The sequence below is a fragment of the Ornithorhynchus anatinus genome, chromosome 3 (assembly GCF_004115215.2).
Source record: "Ornithorhynchus anatinus isolate Pmale09 chromosome 3, mOrnAna1.pri.v4, whole genome shotgun sequence".
Lineage (NCBI taxonomy): Eukaryota > Metazoa > Chordata > Mammalia > Monotremata > Ornithorhynchidae > Ornithorhynchus > Ornithorhynchus anatinus.
Window position 1 is genome coordinate 1,400,319 of NC_041730.1, and position 18,819 is coordinate 1,419,137.

The 18,819-nt window shown below is 51.0% G+C and overlaps 1 protein-coding gene across 2 annotated transcripts in view; it reads right to left on the reverse strand.

Moving 5' to 3' along the window:
• The window catches only part of KCNQ1 (potassium voltage-gated channel subfamily Q member 1), a 124,066-nt gene that overhangs the window by 63,780 nt on the left and 41,467 nt on the right, over positions 1–18,819 (reverse strand). For both annotated transcript variants that reach the window (XM_029059162.1, XM_029059161.1), the window contains exons 2-5: positions 16,267–16,357; positions 5,756–5,882; positions 3,670–3,748; positions 1,630–1,726 (exon numbers count right to left, since the gene is read on the reverse strand). In XM_029059162.1, the coding sequence (XP_028914995.1) occupies positions 1,630–1,726; positions 3,670–3,748; positions 5,756–5,882; positions 16,267–16,357 (394 nt within the window). The remainder of the gene's footprint in view (positions 1–1,629; positions 1,727–3,669; positions 3,749–5,755; positions 5,883–16,266; positions 16,358–18,819) is intronic.

The following is an 18,819-nucleotide window of genomic DNA, read 5'->3' on the forward strand; positions in this document are numbered from 1 at the left end:
AAGGAATTCAATGAATGAATCTGGAAAATGGGGATTGAGAGTGGGAGCCCCGCGTGGGATTGTGTCCCTCCTGATGACCTTCTATCCACCCCAGTGCTTAGAACGGGGTTTGGCACATAGTAAGCGCTTAACAGGTACCGGAATTATTGTGTATCCACCCCAGTGCTTAGTACGGTGCCCGGCACTGTATAATCATAACTAGTCTTTGCTTGTATCCACCCCGGCACTTAGTACCTTAACGTTAGTAATTGTTATTACTCCTAATATTAGTATTGTTAATAAAATAATGGTATTTGGTAAGTGCTTACTGGGTGCCAGGCACTTACTACTAATATTAGTGTCATTCATAAAATAATGGTATTTGGTAAGTGCTTACCGGGTGCCAGGCACTTACTACTAATATTAATGTTATTAATAAAATAATGGTATTTGGTAAGTGCTTACCAGGTACTTACTACTACTATTAGTGTTATTAATAAAATAATGGTAGTTGGTAAGTGCTTACCAGGCACTTACTACTACTATTAGTGTTATTAATAAAATAATGGTATTTGGTAAGTGCTTACCAGGGGCCAGGCACTTACTACTACTATTAGTGTTATTCATAAAATAATGGTATTTGGTAAGTGCTTACCAGGGGCCAGGCACTTACTACTAATATTAATGTTATTAATAAAATAATGGTATTTGGTAAGTGCTCACCAGGTACTTACTACTAATATTAGTGTTATTCATAAAATAATGGTATTTGGTAAATGCTTACCAGGGGCCAGGCACTTACTACTAATATTAGTGTTATTAATAAAATAATGGTATTTGGTAAGTGCTTACTAGGTGCCAGGCACCGTACTAAGCACCGGGGTGGATACTAGCAAATAATAATGATAATAATACAATCGTAATAGTAATGATAATATGAGAAGCAGCATGATGTAGTGGTTAGAGCACGGGTCTGAGAGTCTGAAGGCCATGGGTTCTAATCCTGACTCCGCCACTAGTCTGCTGTGTGACTTTGGGCAAGTCACTTTACTGCGCTGGGCCTCAGTTCCCTCATCTGTGAAATGGGGATGGAGACTGTGAGCCCCACGTGGGACAGGGACTGTTTCCAACCCCACTTGCTTGAACCCACCCCAGCACTTAGTACAGTGCCTGGCACATAGTAAGCGCTTAACAAATACCATGTTAATTATTATTATTATTCTCTGGGCCTCAGTTCCCTCATCTGTAAAACGGGGATCGAGACTGGGAGCCCCACGTGGGACGGGGACTGCGTCCAATCCGATCTGCTCGTATCCAGCCCGGAGATCAGTACAGTGCCTGGCACATAGTAAGCGCTTAACAAATGCCAGAATGATTAGAATCATTATTGATAATGACAAAAATACGATTGAATGAACCAACGGGGGCGGAGAATCCATAAGCGGGCCTAGCTGGGCCTAGTGGGGGGCGGGTAAGGGGTAGCGGGCCTAATGCCATCGTGGAGGTGACCTTCTTGGGTGTCCCCTCATGGCTCAGGGAAGGGTGAGGCCTCGAGGGGAGGGGGCTCGGGGACGGGGCCCGTCCGAGGGTGGGAAAGCCCCCCGTCTCCCCCCAGACCAGCCCGCGCCTCGGGGAGACCTTGAGACTCACCTGCCTGTGGATGAAGACCACCGACCCCAGGAGTCTCCACGTGCCCCCCTGCCGGTCCACGTGCAACATCCGCAAAATCTGCAAGAAGCGAATACCCCTGGGGGGAAGATGCACCCAGCAATCAGCGGGATTCGTTAATAATAATAATTATGGCATCTGTTAAGCGCTTACTATGTGCAGAGCACCGTTCTAAGCGCTGGGGGAGATACAGGGTCATCAGATTGTCCCACGTGGGGCTCACATTTTTTAATCCCCATTTGTTTTACAGATGAGGTGACTGAGGCACAGAGAAGTTAAGTGACTTACCCAAGGTCACACAGCAGACAAGTGGCGGAGCCGAGATTAGAACCCACGACCTCTGACTCCCAAGCCCGGGCTCTTTCCGCTAAGCCACGCTGCTTCTGAGCACTCATTGAGCGCTTACTGGGCGCAGAGGCCTGTGATGAGCGCTTGGGGGAGTCCAATACAACAGACTTGACAAGTGGCAGAGGCGGGATTAATAATAATAATAATAATAATAATAATAATGTTGGTTTTTGTTAAACGCTTACTACATGCAAAGCAATAAGCGCTGGGGGGGTGGGATACAAGGTCATTAGGTTGTCCCATGTGGGGGGGTCACAGTTTTAATCCCCATTTTCCAGATGAGGGAACTGAGGCCCAGAGAAGTGAAGTGACTTGCCCAAAGTCACCCAGCTGGCAAGCGGCGGATCCGGGATTAGAACCCACGACCTCTGACTCCCAAGCCCGGGATCTCGCCACTAAACCACGCCGCTTCTACTTAATACGGTGCTTGGCCCAGAGTAAGTGCTTAACCAAGCGTTTAGTACAGTGCTCCGCTCATACGATCGAATGAATGAAAGGACCGAAATATTCATTCATTCATTCAATAGTATTTATTGAGCGCTTACTATGTGCAGAGCACTGTACTAAGCACTTGGAACGTACAAATCGGCAACAGGTAGAGACCATCCCTGCCCATTGACGGGTTTACAGCCTAATCTAGGGAAGCAGAGTGGTTCAGTGGAAAGAGCCTGGGCTTGGGCATCAGAAGTCATGGGTTCGAATCCCGACTGTGCCACCTGTCAGCTGTGTGACTGTGGGCAAGTCACTTCACTTCTCTGTGCCTCAGTTACCTCTTCTGTAAAATGGGGATTAAGACTGTGAGCCTCACGTGGGACAACCTGATACGCTGGAATAATAATAATAATAATGTTGGTATTTGCTAAGCGCTTACTACGTGCAGAGCACTGTTCTAAGCGCTGGGGGAGATATAGGGTAATCCAGTTGTCCCACGTGGGGTTCACAGTCTTAATCCCCATTTTACAGATGAGGGAACTGAGGCCCAGAGAAGTGAAGTGACTTGCCCACAATCACACAGCTGACAAGTGGCAGAGCCAGGATTCGAACCCCTGATCTCTGACTCCAAAGCCCAGGCTCTTGCCTCTGAGCCATACCCCAGCGCTTAGAACAGTGCTCTGCACATAGTAAGTGCTTAACTGATACCAACATTATTAATCGGGGCGACAGACAAAAACAATAGCAATAAATAGAATCAAGGCATTATTATTATTATTATTATTATTATTATATTATAACACCCTGAAGCAGCGTGGCTCAGTGGAAAGAGCCCGGGCTTGGGAGTCGGAGTCCATGGGTTCGAATCCCGGCTCTGCCACGTGTCAGCTGTGTGACTGTGGGCAAGTCACTTCACTTCTCTGGGCCTCGGTTCTTTGTAAAATGGGGATCAACTGTGAGCCTCACGTGGGACAACCTGATGCCCCTGTATCTCCCCCAGCGCTTAGAACGGTGCTCTGCACCTAGTAAGCGCTTAACAGATACCAACATTGTTATTATTATTGTGATCACATCCGACGGGCGCTCAGTAAATACTGACAACGAGGTGGGCGACAGATTCCTGGGGGATCCCGGCAGGAGGCGGGAAGGGAAGGGGGAGGAAGAGGAGGTGAGGGGGGAAGGGGAGCAGAAGACCCCCGGCCTTCCACGCTGGGCAGGGATGGGGGGCGGGAAGGGGGTCACCTGATGGCCGAGGTGGCGAACACTTGACCCTTGGAGCCCACGCACAGGACGATCATGGAAGCCACGACCACAATCAGATCTAGGAAAGAAAAATCGGGGTCACAAACACACACGGGAAAAGACCCTCGAGACTCCCTCCCCCAGGAGCCAGACGACCAGTACAGCACTCTGCCCGCGCCGGACGCCTAGAGAAGCAGCGTGGCCCAGCGGGTAGAGCCCGGAAGGCCCGGGTTCTAATCCCGACTCCGCCGCTGGTCTGCTGTGAGACCCTGGGCCAGTCACTTCACTTCTCTGGGCCTCAGTTGCCTCGCCTGTCAGATGGGGATTGAGACCGGACTGGGTCCAACTCCATTTGCTTAGTACAGTGCCTGACACAGAGTAAGCGCTTGACAAACACCACAATTATTACAGGACAGAGCACATGGGAGCACTTAGTACGGTGCTCTACGCACAGTAGGCCCTCAATAGATATGATTGAGCGAATGAATGGGAGGCATCCAGCACAGTGCTTTGCAAGTGGTCGGTACACAGTATGCATTTGGCGAGTACCTCTTAGAGAACGCTGTAATAATGTTGGTATTTGTCAAGCGCTTTCCATGTGCAGAGCACTGTTCTAAGCGCTGGAGCACTGTTCTAGAAAAAGAGCTTCCCGCCGATCTTGAAGCCGTTCTCTCCGGGGTTGGAAAATGTTGGTATTTGTTAAGCGCTTACTATGTGCAATAATAATGTTGGTATTTGTTGAGCGCTTACTATGTGCAGAGCACTGTTCTAAGCGCTGGGGTAGATACAGGGTCATCAGGTTGTCCCACGTGAGGTTCACAGTTAATTCCCATTTTTACAGACGAGGGAACTGAGGCCCAGAGAAGTGAAGTGACTCGCCCACAGTCCCACAGCTGACAAGCGGCGGAGCCGGGACTCGAACCCATGACCTCTGACTCCCAAACCAGGGCTCTATGTGCTTACTATGTGTCAGGCACTGTACTGAGCACCGGGGTGGACACGAACAAATCGGGTCGGACACAGTCCCTGTCCCAGGTGGGGCTCACGGTCTCCATCCCCATTTGACAGATGAGATCACTGAGGCACAGAGAGGTGACGTGACTTGCTCTATCCGCTACGCCCTGCTGCTCTTCCTACTCTCCCGAGCGCTTAGTACAGTGCTCTGCACACAGTAAGCGCTCAAAAAATACGACCGACTGAATGAAAGACAAGCCCAGAAGATCCCAGCCCCCCTGAGGAAGTGAAGCCCCCGGGGTCCGGGCACATTTTTTATATCGATGTCTGTGGATTTGTATTAATATCCGTCTCCCCCGTCTAAAGATTGTCAGCTCGTTGTGGGCAGGGAATGTGTCCATTTATTGTTCTCTTGTCCTCTCCCAAGCGCTTAGTACAGTGCTCTGCACCCAGTCGGCGCTCAATAAATACCATCGAAGGAATGAATGAATAGTAGTAGCCTGAGAATAGACCCGGCCTCGAACCTGGGTCCCGCCCCTCCCGCCACGTGCCTCAGTGGAAAGAGCACAGGCCTAGGAGTCAGAGGTCGTGGGTTCTAATCCCGGCCCCCGCCACCTGTCTGCTGTGTGACCTCGGGCAAGCCGCTTCACTCCTCTGTGCCTCAGTGACCTCATCTGGAAAATGGGGATGAAGACTGGAAGCCCCACGGGGGACGACCCGATGACCTTGGGTCTACCCCAGCGCTTAGAACGGTGCTTTGCACATAGTGAGCGCTTAATAAATGCCATTATTATTATGATTAAGGGCCAGGCACTGTTCACTTAACCAAAACCACCAGCGTGGCTCAGTGGCAAGAGCCCGGGCTTGGGAGTCAGAGGTCGTGGGTTCGAATTCCGGCTCAGCCGCTTGTCAGCTGTGTGACTTTGGGCGGGTCACTTCACTTCTCTGGGCCTTAATGACCTCATCTGTCAAATGGGGATGAAGACCGTGAGCCCCACGTGGGACAACCTGATCGCCTTGTATCCTCCCCAGCGCTTAGAACAGTGCTTTGCACATAGGGAGCGCTTAATAAATGCCATTATTATTATGATCAGGTCCCACCCGGCCCTCGTCCCCTCCTCCAGCCACTCACCAATGACAGAGATGGGTTTCCTGGCGAAGCGCAGGCGGCCCCAAAGCCCCACGTATTTGCTGCGGCAACCAGCGGACCAGAGGCGAACCACGTACTCCGTCCCGAAGAACACCACCAGCACGATCTCCTGATAACCATCATCATCGTCATCATCATCATCATCACAGGGGCATCCATTCAGCGCTTACTAGGTGCCGGGCACTGTACTGAGCGCCGGAGTGGGTCCAGCCCTTTGTACGGTGCCAGGGACATAGTGAGCGCTTAACAAATAGCATCATCATCATCGGTTATTGGGTTATATTAATGTCTGTCTCCCCCTCTGGACTGTAAACCCGTTGTGGGCAAGGTAGCGCTCAAGAAATACGATTGATTGATGACCGTAAACTCTCTGTGGGCAAGGTAGCGCTCGGTAAATATGATTGAAGGTTGTAAACTCACTGTGGGCAAGGTAGCGCTCAATAAATATGATTGATGGTTGTAAACTCGTTGTGATGATGATGATGATGTTGGTATTTGTTAAGCGCTTACTATGTGCAGAGCACTGTTCTAAGCGCTGGGGTAGACACAGGGGAATCAGGTTGTCCCACGTGGGGCTCACAGTCTTAATCCCCATTTTACAGATGAGGGAACTGAGGCACAGAGAAGTTAAGTGACTTGCCCACAGTCACACAGCTGACAAGTTGTGGGCAAGGTAGCGCTCAATAAGTATGATTGATGATTGTAAACCCATTGCGGGCAAGGTAGCACTCAGTAAATATGAATGATAGATGGTTTTAAACTCACTGTGGGCAAGGTAGCGCTCAATAAATATGATTGATGATTGTAAATTCATTGTGGGCAGGGTAGCGCTCAATAAATATGATTGATTGATGGTTGTAAACTCACTGTGGGCAAGGTAGCGCTCAATACATATGATTGATGATTGTAAATTCATTGTGGGCAAGGTAGCGCTCAATAAATATGATTGACCGACGGTTGTAAACTCACTGTGGACAAAGTAGCGCTCAATAAGTATGACTGATTGATCGATGGTTGTAAGCTCGTCGTGGGCAAGGTAGCGCTCAAAAAATACGATTGATTGATGGTTGTAAACTCACTGTGGACAAAGTAGCGCTCAATAAGTATGATTGATTGATGGTTGTTATAAACTCATTGTGGGCAAGGTAGCGCTCAATGAATATGATTGATTGACGATTGTAAACCGGGCATAACAACTCTGTTGTTCTCTCCCAGAGCTTAGTACAGCGTTCTGCTTGGAGTAGGCACTTAATCAATACGATTGATTGATTGATTGAGATAGCGAAGGGGTGGGAAGGTGGGGGAAGAAGAAAGGAGGGGGTGGGAAAGTGGGGGGAGGCAGGGAGGAGACATGGAGAAATAATAATAATGTTGGCATTTGTTAAGCGCTTACTATGTGCAGAGCACTGTTCTAAGCGCTGGGGGAGATACAGGGTCATCAGGTCGTCCCACGGGAGGCTCACAGCCTTCATCCCCGTTTTACAGAAGAGGTCACTGAGGCCCAGAGAAGATAAGTGACTCGCCCACAGTCACCCAGCTGCCAAGCGGCAGAGCCGGGATTCGAACCCAAGACCTCGGACTCCCCAGCCTGGGCTCTTTCCACTGAGCCACGCTGCTTCTCTAAAAAGGGGAGACGGGAGGAGGAAGATGATCAAAATAATAATAATTACGGTGAGCGTTAAGCGCTTACTACGTGCCATTCCTTCGATCGCATTTAGTGAGCGCTTAATAATAACGTTGGCATTTGTTAAACGCTTACTATGTGCCGAGCACTGTTCTAAGCGCTGGGGGAGGTACAGAGTACTCAGGTTGTCCCACGTGAGGCTCACGGTTAATCCCCATTTGACAGATGAGGTCACTGTGGGTGCAGAGGACTGTGCTAAGCGCTTAATAGTGCCAAGCAGTGTTCTAAGCACTGGATAATGGGTTGGGGGGTGGAGGGGGGAGGAGCAGGAAAGAAGGGGAGGGGGAGTTGGGGGAGCTGGTGGGAAGAGAGGGGACAGAGGAGCGGCCAGAGAGACCCCAGATGTCACGTCGGGCCGGGCCGGGCCTGGCGGGCCCAGCCAGCTGTCGCGTCGCCTTCGAGGGCCTGGGGACCCCGGTGGGAATCGACTTGGGGAGTTTCTCCCAGCCCCGGCCCAGGGGGTCCCGGGGTCCTGAGATCTGAGCTCTCACGTCCCCTCCCTTCTCCCAGATGAAACATGTGGGTCGAATCATAATAATAACGAGGGGATTTGTTAACCGCTTACTATGCGCCGAGGACTGCTCTAAGCCGGGGTAATAATAATAAAAATGATGGGATTGGTTAAGCGCTTACTGTGTGTCAAGGACCGCTCTAAGTGCTGGGGTAATAATAATAATAATAATAATGAGGGGGTTTGTTAAGCGCTTTCTATGGGTCAAGGACTGCTCTAAGTGCTGGGGTAATAATAATAATGATAATCATCATCATCATCATCATGGGTTTGTTAAGCGCTTAATATGTGTCAAGGACTGCTCTAATGCTGGGGTAATAATAATAATAATAATAATGAGGGGGTTTGTTAAGCGCTTACTATGTGTCGAGGACTGCTCTAAGCTCTAGGGTAATAATAATAATAATGAGGGGGTTTGTTAAGCGCTTACTATGTGTCAAGGACTGCTCTAAGTGCTGGGGTAATAATAATAATGATGATGATGGGTTTGTTAAGCGCTTACTATGTGTCAAGGACTATTCTAAGTGCTCGGGTAATAATAATAATAATAATGATGGGTTTGTTAAGGGCTTACTATGTGTCAAGGACTGCTCTAAGCGCTGGGGTGATAATAATAATAATGACGGGGTTTGTTAAGCGCTTATTATGTGTCAAAGACTGCTCTAAGTGCCGGGGTAATCATATTAATAATAATGAGGGGATTTGTTAAGTGCTTACTATGTGCCGAGCACTGTTCTAAGCGCTGGGGTAGCTATAGAGAAGCAGCGTGGCTCAGTGGAAAGAGCCCGGGCTTTGGAGTCAGAGGTCATGGGTTCGAATCCCTGCTCTGCCACTTGTCAGCTGTGTGACCGTGGGCAAGTCACTTCACTTCTCTGTGCCTCAGTTACCTCATCGGCAAAATGGGGGTGAAGTCTGTGAGCCCCACGTGGGACAACCTGATTCCCTTGTGTCTACCCCAACGCTTAGAACAGTGCTCTGCACATAGTAAGCGCTTAACAAATACCAACGTTATCATTATTATTATTATCATATAGGGTCATCAGATTGTCCCACGTGGAGCTCCCAATGTCTGTCTCCCCCTCTAGACTGTAAATTCGTTGAGGGCAGGGAATGTATCTGTTATACTCTACTCCTCCAAGCGATTAGTAAAATGTTCTGCACTCAGTCAATCGTATTCATTGGGTGCTTGCTATGTGCAGAGCACTGTACTAAGCGCTGGGGAGAGGATAATGGCACAATAAAATGGGGAAGTAGCTTGGCTCAGTGGAAAGAGCCTGGGCTTCGGAGTCATAGGTCATGGGTTTGACTCCCGGCTCTGCCACTTGTCAGCTGGGTGACTGTGGGCGAGTCACTTCACTTCTCTGGGCCTCAGTTCCCTCATCTGGAAAATGGGGATCAACTGTGAGCCTCACGTGGGACAACCTGATGACCCTCTCTAACCCCCAGCGCTTAGAACAGTGCTCTGCACATAGTAAGCGCTTAACAAATACCGACATTATTATTATTAATAAACGGACACGTTCCCTGCCCACAGTGAGCTTAGAGTCCGGAGGGGGAGACAGACATGCATAGAAATAAATTAATGATAGAGACGGACGTAAGCGGTGCGGGGCTGGGACGGGGGCGGGGATGAAGAAAGGGAGCGAGTCGGGGCGACGCAGAAGGGAGCGGGAGAAGAGAAGAGAAAAGGAGGGCGCAGTCAGGGAAGGCCTCCGGGAGGAGGTGGGCCTTCAGTAAGGCTTTGAAGGGGGGGAGAGTCACTGTCTGGCAGATCTGAGGAGGGAGGGTCTTCCAGGCCAGAGGTAATCATTCATTCATTCATTCAATAGTATTTATTGAGCGCTTACTATGTGCAGAGCACTGTACTAAGCGCTTGGGATGAACAAGTCGGCAACAGATAGAGACAGTCCCTGCCGTTTGACGGGCTTACAGTCTTTGATAATGATGGTATGTGTTAAGCGCTTACTGTGTGTAAAGCACCGTTCTAAGCGCTGGGGGAGATACAGGGTGATCAGGTGGTCCCCTCATGGGGCTCCCGGTCTTCATCCCCATTTTCCAGATGGGGTCACTGAGGCCCAGAGAAGTGAAGTGACTTGCCTAAAGTCACCCAGCTGACAAGGGACGGAGCCGGGATTAGAACCCATGACCTCTGACGCCCAAGCCCGGGCTCTTGCCACTGAGCCAAGGTAGGACATGGGCCGGGGGGGGGTCGACGGCGGGACAGGGGAGGAGGAGGCCCAGGGAGGAGGCGAGCGACGGCAGAGGAGCGGAGCGTGCGGCCTGCGATGGACAAGGAGAGGAGGGAGGTGAGGCGGGAGGGGGCCGGGGGATGGACAGCCTTGAAGCCCGGGGTGAGGAGTTTCTGCTTGCCGCGCTCCCACCGTCAGTCAACCAGTGTTATTGACTGAGGGCTCACTGCGTGCAGGGCACTGTGCTGAGCGTTTGGGAGAGCGCTACCCGGATCCCAAGAGGGGTTGGGTTTTGTTCGGGGAGAGCAGAGGAGAAGTTCTTGTCTGTCCGTCGCCCCCGATTAGACCGTGAGCCCGTCAAAGGGCAGGGACCGTCTCTCTCTGTTACCGATTTGTCCATCCCAAGCGCTTAGTCCAGGGCTCTGCACCTAGTAAGCGCTCAATAAATACTATTGAATGAACGAATGAATGAAGAGGGAAACAAGGCCCCTCTGTTCTCGGAAAAGCAGCCTCGACCCCTGCCCCTCTTCCCCAGCACCTGAAGGACGGTAATTCCAGAGACAAATTTCTCAGCCGGGAAAACGCCCAGTTTTATAAACAGAAACTCGGAGAGGCTGCTGCCTGAAACTCACCCCACCCCCTATTGCCCACCGGGGGTTTTCCTGGCACACATTCGCAGGGAGAAAAATATTCGGATTTTTCTCCCCCCCCCCCGCCGGCCCCTCGCAGCCTCACTATTAGTTTGCAGGCATTTACTGATCCCCCCTGGAATTTCTATTAATAATAATAATGATGATGGTATCTGTTAAGCGCTTACTATGTGCTGAGCCCTGTTCCAAGCGCTGGGGTAGATACAGGGTCATCAGATTGTCCCACGTGGGGCTCGCAATGTCTGTAAACCCCCGATTAGACCGTAAACCCGTCAAAAGGCAGGGACCGTCTGTCTATCTGTTACCGATTTGTCCATTCCAAGCACTTAGTACAGCGCTCTGCACATAGTAAGCGCTCGATAAATACTAAGGACTGAATGAATGAATGTCTCCCCCTCTAGATTGTAAATTCGTTGAGGGCAGGGAATTTACTGATTCCCCCCGGAAGCCGGGCGCTGTACTGAGCGCTTGGGAGAGGGCAGAGCGAAATCAAAATAATACTAATAATCATGGCATTTGCTAAGCACTTACTATGTGCCAGGCACTGTACTAAGCGCCGGGGTGGATACAAGCAACTCGGGTTGGACCCAGTCCCTGTCCCACGCGGGGCTCACGGTCTCCAGCCCCATTTGACAGATGAGGGAACTGAGGCCCAGAGAAGTGAAGTGATTTGCCCGAAGTCACCCAGGAGACGTGTGGCAGAGGCGGGATTAGAACCCATGACCTTCTGACTCCCAGGCCTGGGATCTACCCACTACGCCATGCTGCAAAAGAAATCAGTCAACCACTGGTAATTATTGTGCACTTACTCCAAGCAGAACACTGTACTAAGCGCTTGGAAGAATACAACAGAATTAGCAGATACGTTCCGGGCCTCTAATGAGCTTACAGTCCCTCCTTCCTTGTGGGCAGGGATCCAGCTACCAATTAATAATAATAATAATGATGGTATTTGCTAAGCAATTACTAGTGGGAAGCAGCGTGGTTCAGTGGAAAGAGCCTGGGCTTCGGAGTCAGAGGTCATGAGTTCGACTCCCGGCTCTGCCACTTGTCAGCTGGGTGACTGTAGGCGAGTCACTTCACTTCTCTGGGCCTCAGTGACCTCATCTGTAAAACGGGGATTAACCGGGAGCCTCACGTGGGACAACCTGATGACCCTCTATCTCCCCCAGCGCTTAGAACAGTGCTTGGCACACAGCAAGCGCTTAACAAGTGCCATCATTATTCCCCCAGCACATAGAACAGTGGTTGGCACATAGTAAGCGCTTAACAAATACTGTCATTATTATTATTTTGTCTGCTGTGGGGCCTTGGGCAAGTCACTTCATTTCTCCGGGTCTCAGTGACCTCATCTGGAAAATGGGGATGGAGACTGTGAGCCCCACCTGGAACAACCTGATGACCTTGGATCTACGCCAGCGCTTAGGACAGTGCTCGGCACATAGTAAGCGCTTAACAAATACCGTCATTAGTATTAGTACTGAGAGCTCACCTCCAGGAGGCCTTCCCAGACTGAGCCCCCCTTTCCCTCTGCTCCTCCACTGCCCCCCACCCTCTGCTCTTCCCCCTTCCCCTCCCCTCGGCACCGTGCTCATTTGTATACACTATTTATTACCCTCTTTATTTTGTTAATGAGGTGTAGATCTCCTTGATTCTATTTATCTTGATGATGTGGTCTTGTTTTCGTTGTGTTCTGTTTTGCTTGGCCATCTGTCTCCCCCCTTTAGACCCTGAGCCCCTCACTGGGCAGGGATTGTCAGAGAAGCAGCGTGGCTCAGTGGAAAGAGCCCGGGCTTGGGAGTCTTCGGGCATGGGTTCGAATCCCGGCTCTGCCGCTTGTCAGCTGTGTGACTCTGGGCAAGTCACTTCACTTCTCTGGGTCTCAGTGACCTCATCTGTAAAATGGGGATTCACTGTGAGCCTCACGTGGGACAACCCGATGACCCTGTATCTACTCCAGGGCTTAGAAAGTGTTCTGCACATAGTAAGTGCTTAACAAATACCAACATTATTATTATTGTCTCTATCTGTTGCCAAATTGTCCATTCCAAGCGCTTAGTCCAGTGCTCTGCACATAGTAAGCGCTCAATAAATACTATTGAGCAGCAGCATGGCTCAGTGGAAAGAACCCGGGCTTGGGAGTCAGAGGTCTGGGTTCGAATTCCGGCTCGGCCACTTGTCAGCTGTGTGACTTTGGGCAAGTCACTTCACTTCTCTGGGCCTCAGTTCCTTCATCTGTAAAATGAGGATGAAGACTGTGAGCCTCACGAGGGACAACCTGATGACCCTGCACCTACCCCAGCGCTTAAAACAGTGCTCTGCACATAGTAAGCGCTTAACAAATACCAACATTATCATTATTATTATTATTATTTTATTACTAGAGGCGACGGCCCTGCGGGTCGCTTGCTGTCTGGGGCCGCCATCTAGTGGGCGAGACCGGTACTGGCGGGGGGGGGGAATCTTGGAGCCCGAAAAATTTAATCTGGATTAATTATAATGTTGGTATTTGTTATCAATCTTGTAATAATAATAACAACGGTATTTGTTAACTGCTTACCATGCGCCAGGCACTGGTCTAAGCGCTGGGGTCGTCACAAGGAAATCGGTTTGGACACAATCCCTGTCCCACATGGGGGCTCACAGTCTTAATGGGCTCACACAGTCTTGCATCTGCCCCAGGCCGCGAAGCAGGGTGGCTCAGCTTGGGAGTCAGAGGTCGTGAGTTCGAATCCCAGCTCTGCCGCTTGTCAGCTGGGTGACTTTGGCCGAGTCACTTCCCTTCTCTGGGCCTCAGTGACCTCATCTGGAAAATGGGGATGGAGACTGTGAGCCCCACATGGGACAGGGACTGTGTCTAACCCGATTTGCCTGAATCCACTCCAGCGCTTAATACAGTCCCTGGCACATAGTAAGCGCTTAACAAATACCATCATCATTCAGTGGAAAGAGCATGGGCTTTGGAGTCAGGGCTCATGAGTTCGAATCCCAGCTCTGCCACTTGTCGGCTGTGTGACTGTGGGCAAGTCACTTAACTTCTCTGGGCCTCAGTTCCCGCATCTGTAAAATGGGGATTAAGACTGTGAGCCCCACGTGGGACAACCTGATTCCCCTATGTCTACCCCAGCGCTTAGAACAGTGCTCGGCACATAGTAAGCGCTTAACAAATACCAACATTATTATTATTATTATTATTTTTACATGAGGAGCAGTGTGGCTCAGTGGAAAGAGCAGGGGCTTGGGAGTCCAAAATGGGGAACAAGACTATGAGCCCCATGTGGGACAACCTGATCACCTTGTATCTACGCCAGCGCTTAGAGCAGCGCTTGACACATAGTAAGCACTTAACAAATACCAGCATTATTATTATTATTCTCTGTGCCTCAGTTCCCTCATCTGTAAAATGGGGATTAAGACTGTCCCACATGGGACAACCTGGTAACCTTGTACCCACTCCAGTGCTCAGAACAGTGTTAGTGCTTAACAAACACCATTAAAAGAAGCAGCGTGGCTCAGTGGAAAGAGCCTGGGTTTTGGAGTCAGAGGTCATGGGTTTGAATCCCGGCTCGGCCACTTGTCAGCTGTGTGACTGTGGGCAAGTCACTTCACTTCTCTGGGCCTCAGTGACCTCATCTGTAAAACGGGGATTAACTGTGAGCCTCATGTGGGACAACCTGATGACCCTGGATCTCCCCCAGCGCTTAGAACAGTGCTCTGCCCATAGTAAGCGCTTAACAAATACCAACATTATTATTATTATCATTAAAAAAAGTGCCTGGCACATAGAAAGAGCTTAATAAATGCCATAATAATCATTATTATTCGATAAGGCTTTGAAGGCGGGGAGAGTGTTTGTAAGATATGATAATACTAATAATGTTGGTATTTGTTAAGCGCCTACTATGTGCCGAGCACCGTTCTGAGCGCTGGGGGAGACCCAGGGGAATCGGGTTGTCCCACGTGGGGCTCCCAGTCTTAATCCCCATTTTACAGATGAGGTCACTGAGGCACCGAGAAGTGAAGTGCCTAGCCCAAAGTCACACAGCTGACAAGTGGGCGAGCCGGGATTCGAACCCAAGACCTCTGACTCCAAAGCCCGTGCTCTTTCCACTGAGCCACGCTGCTTCTCAAGGGAGGGGATTCCAGGCCAGAGGCGGGACGTGGGTGAGAGGTGGACGGCGAGATAGACGAGATCGTGGCACGATGAGGAGGTCGGCATTAGAGGAGCGAGGTGAGGTAGGAGGGGGCGAGGGAATTGAGGGATTTAAAGCCGATGGTGAAGAGTTTTTGTTTGAGGCGGAGGTGGATGGGCGACCGCCGGAGGGTCTTGAGGAGCGGGGAGATGTGGGCTGAACGTTTCTGGAGAAAAATGACCCGGGCAGCGGAGCGAAACACGGGCTGGAGTGGGGAGAGACAGGAGGCAGGGAGGTCAGCGAGGAGGCTGATGCGGTCATCCAGGCGGGAGAGGGGGAGTCATTGGATTGGAGCAATTTGGACAACTGTGAGACATGCCCAGTGACCCCAGTACACAGATAATAATAATAATAATGTTGGTATTTGTTAAGCGCTTACTCTGTGCAGAGCACTATTCTAAGCGCTGCGGTAGATACAGGGTCATCAGGTTGTCCCACATGAGGCTCGCAGTTATTCCCCATTTTACAGATGAGGGAACTGAGGCCCAGAGAAGTGAAGTGACTCGCCCACAGTCCCACAGCTGACAAGCGGCGGAGCCGGGATTCGAACCCATGGCCTCTGACTCCAAAGCCCGGGCTCTTTCCACTGAGCCGCGCTGCTTCTGTCCATGAGGCCTGGGGATAATGATAATAATAATAATAATGATAATGATGGTATTTGTTCAGTGCTTACTACGTGCAAGGCACTGAGCTAAGCACTGGATGGATACACACAAATTGGGTTGGACATAGTCCCTGCCCTACGTGGGGCTCCCAGTCTCGATCCCCATTTTACAGATGAGGTGACCGAGGCCCAGAGAATAACAATGTTGGTATTTGTTAAGCGCTTACTAGGTGCCGAGCACTGTTCTAAGCGCCGGGATAGACACAGGGTCATCGGGTTGTCCCGCGGGGGGCTCACACACTTTTAATCTCCATTTTACAGATGAGGGAACTGAGGCACAGAGAAGTGAAGGGACTCGCCCACAGTCACACAGCTGACAAGTGGCAGAGCCGGGAGTCGAATTCATGACCTCTGACTCCGAAGCCCAGGCTCTTTCCACTGAACCAGAGAAATGAAGTGACCCGTCCCAGGTCACACAGCAGGCAAGTGGCGGAGCCGGGATTAGAACCCTTGACCTTCCGACTCCCAGGCTCGTGCTCTAGCCGCCAAGCCACGTATTTGATAACCTCATCACAAGGGGAGTCCACGAGGTCAGGGCGTGGTACACGTCCAGTGACACCGGTACACGGGGTGTCCGCGAGACGCTGTGCCCGCTTACGTACCATCCAAAAGAGAGTCCCCGTGGCCAGCACCACGTACTGCTCGATGGTGGAGAGGACGCTGAAGATGAGACAGATCAGCACGATGAGGAAGCTGGAAGACACGGGGACAAAGGAAACAAAAACCGTCAGAAGGACCTGGGTTCTAATCCCGACCCGCCGCGGATCAGCAGTGTGACCTTGGGCAAGTCGCTTCACTTCTCTGGGCCTCAGCGATCTCATCTGTAGAATGGGATGAAGAATGCGAGCCCCGCGTGGGACGTGGACTGCGTCCCATCTCATTAGCTTGGATCTACCCCGGCGTTTAGTACGGTCCCTGGCACATCGTAAACGCTTAACAAATGTGATTTTAAAAAAAGAGGGAAACGGTCCCATAGTCCCCAGGCAGCGACCCTCCCTCGCCTTGGATTGTCCGACGAAGACCCTGGGAGAGGGAACAGAAGGGAGTAGAGAAAGGGAGAGGAGGGAACAGGGACAGAAAGCTGGGTGAGGGGGTGAAGAAGGGGAGGGAAATAATAATAATAATAATAATAATGATGGCATTTGTTAAGCACTTACTATGTGCCAAGCACTGTTCTAAGCGGTAAAGGGAGAAAGGAGCAGGAAGAAAGAGGGAGGGGGAGAAGGAGAGAGGGGGAGAGGGAGAATTAGGGCCAGGCCCCTCTAGAGGAGCAATTCGTTGGAAAGAGCCCGGGCTTGGGAGTCCGAGGTCATGCGTTCTAATCCCGGCTCTGCCACTTGTCAGCTGTGTGACTGTAATAATAAAAATAATAATGTTGGTATTTGTTAAGCGCTTACGATGTGCCGAGCACTGTTCTAAGTGCTGGGGTAGACACAGGGGAATCAGGATGTCCCACGTGGGGCTCACAATCTTAACACAGGGAAGTTAAGTGACTTGCAGTGGAAAGAGCACGGGCTTTGGAGTCAGAGGTCATGAGTTTGAATCCCGGCTCTGCCACTTGTCAGCTGTGTGACTGTGGGCGAGTCACTTCACTTCTCTGTGCCTCAGTGACCTCATCTGTAAAATGGGGATTAACTGTGAGCCTCACAAGGGACGACCCGATGACCCTGTATCTACCCCAGCGCTTAGAATAGTGCTCTGCACATAGTAAGCGCTTAACAAATACCAACATTATTATTATTAGGGTCCCTGGGGAAATTCCCTGATTCGAAGCTTTCCTTTCAGCTTCGTCAATGCCGTGCGGCCTTGGGAAAGTCGCTCTTGCCCTCTCTGGGCCGGCTTTTTCCAACACTCCCCTGAGCCGCTGGGGAGGGAAATGGGGGGGGTGGAGGAAGGGAAGGAGGAGGTGAAGAGGGGGAAGGGGAAGAGAGGCAGAAAGGAGATGGAGGGGGAAGAAGAAGAGGAGGGAAAGGGAAGAAAGAGGGAGCAGGAGAGAGTGAATAGTAATGTTGGTATTTGTTAAGCGCTTACTAGGTGCAGAGCACTATTCTAAGCGCTGGAGGAGATAAAGGGTCATCAGGTCGTCCCCCGTGAGGCTCACAGTTAATCCCCATTTTACAGATGAGGTAACTGAGGCCCAGAGAAGTGAAGTGACTCGCCCACAGTCACCCAGCTGACAAGTGGCGGAGCCGGGAGTCGAACCCGTGACCCCTGACTCCGAAGCCCCGGCTCTTTCCACTGAGCCACGCTGCTTCCGGAGAGTGGGAAAGAGTTAGAGCCAGTCCCCCGAGCGTCCCCTATTTTGAGACCAGAGGAAATTCTCCAATTCAGTGCTTTCCTTTCAGCTTCTTCAGTGCTGTGCGGCCTTGGGAGAGCCGCTCTGCCCTCTCTGATCCGGCTTTTCCCAAGATGGCCCGGGAAGGGAGGAAGGCACTGTTGCTCGGGCTCCGAGAGGCGTCGTCCTCAGTCATTCACCTGGGCAAGGCAAACTCCCTCGGTTACCTGCTGGTTTGGCCGTTTTCTGGGGGCGAGGGAGGGATTAGGCCGGCGGAGAGCCAGCTCCGCCTGGCTGGGGGCCAACAGGAACAAGAGGCCACCCACGCTTTTTCCCACGAGCCCAGGCCGAGCACCTGCAGGCCGATACCACAGCCCCGCAGAGACCTGCTGGCCCAAGGGCCCGGGCCGTCAGTGCCGAAGCGGCGTGGCTCAGTGGAAAGAGCCCGGGCTTGGGAGTCAGAGGTCATGGGTTCGAATCCCGGCTCTGCCACTTGTCAGCTGGGTGACTGTGGGCGAGTCACTTCACTTCTCTGGGCCTCAGTTGCCTCATCTGTCAAATGGGGATTAACCGTGAGCCTCACGTGGGACCACCTGATGACCGTGTATCTCCCCCAGCGCTTAGAACGGTGCTCTGCCCATAGTAAGCGCTTAACAAATACCAACATTATTATTATTATCATTAAAAAAAGTGCCTGGCACATAGAAAGAGCTTAATAAATGCCATAGTAATCACGGCTCCCGGGCTAAAAGGGGGAGACAGACAGCAAAACAAAACAAGTAGTCGGGGATCAATACCATCAAAATAGATAAACGGAATCATAGATATAGAGACATGATTAATAGAGTAATAAATGATATCTACAAATATACAGAAGTGC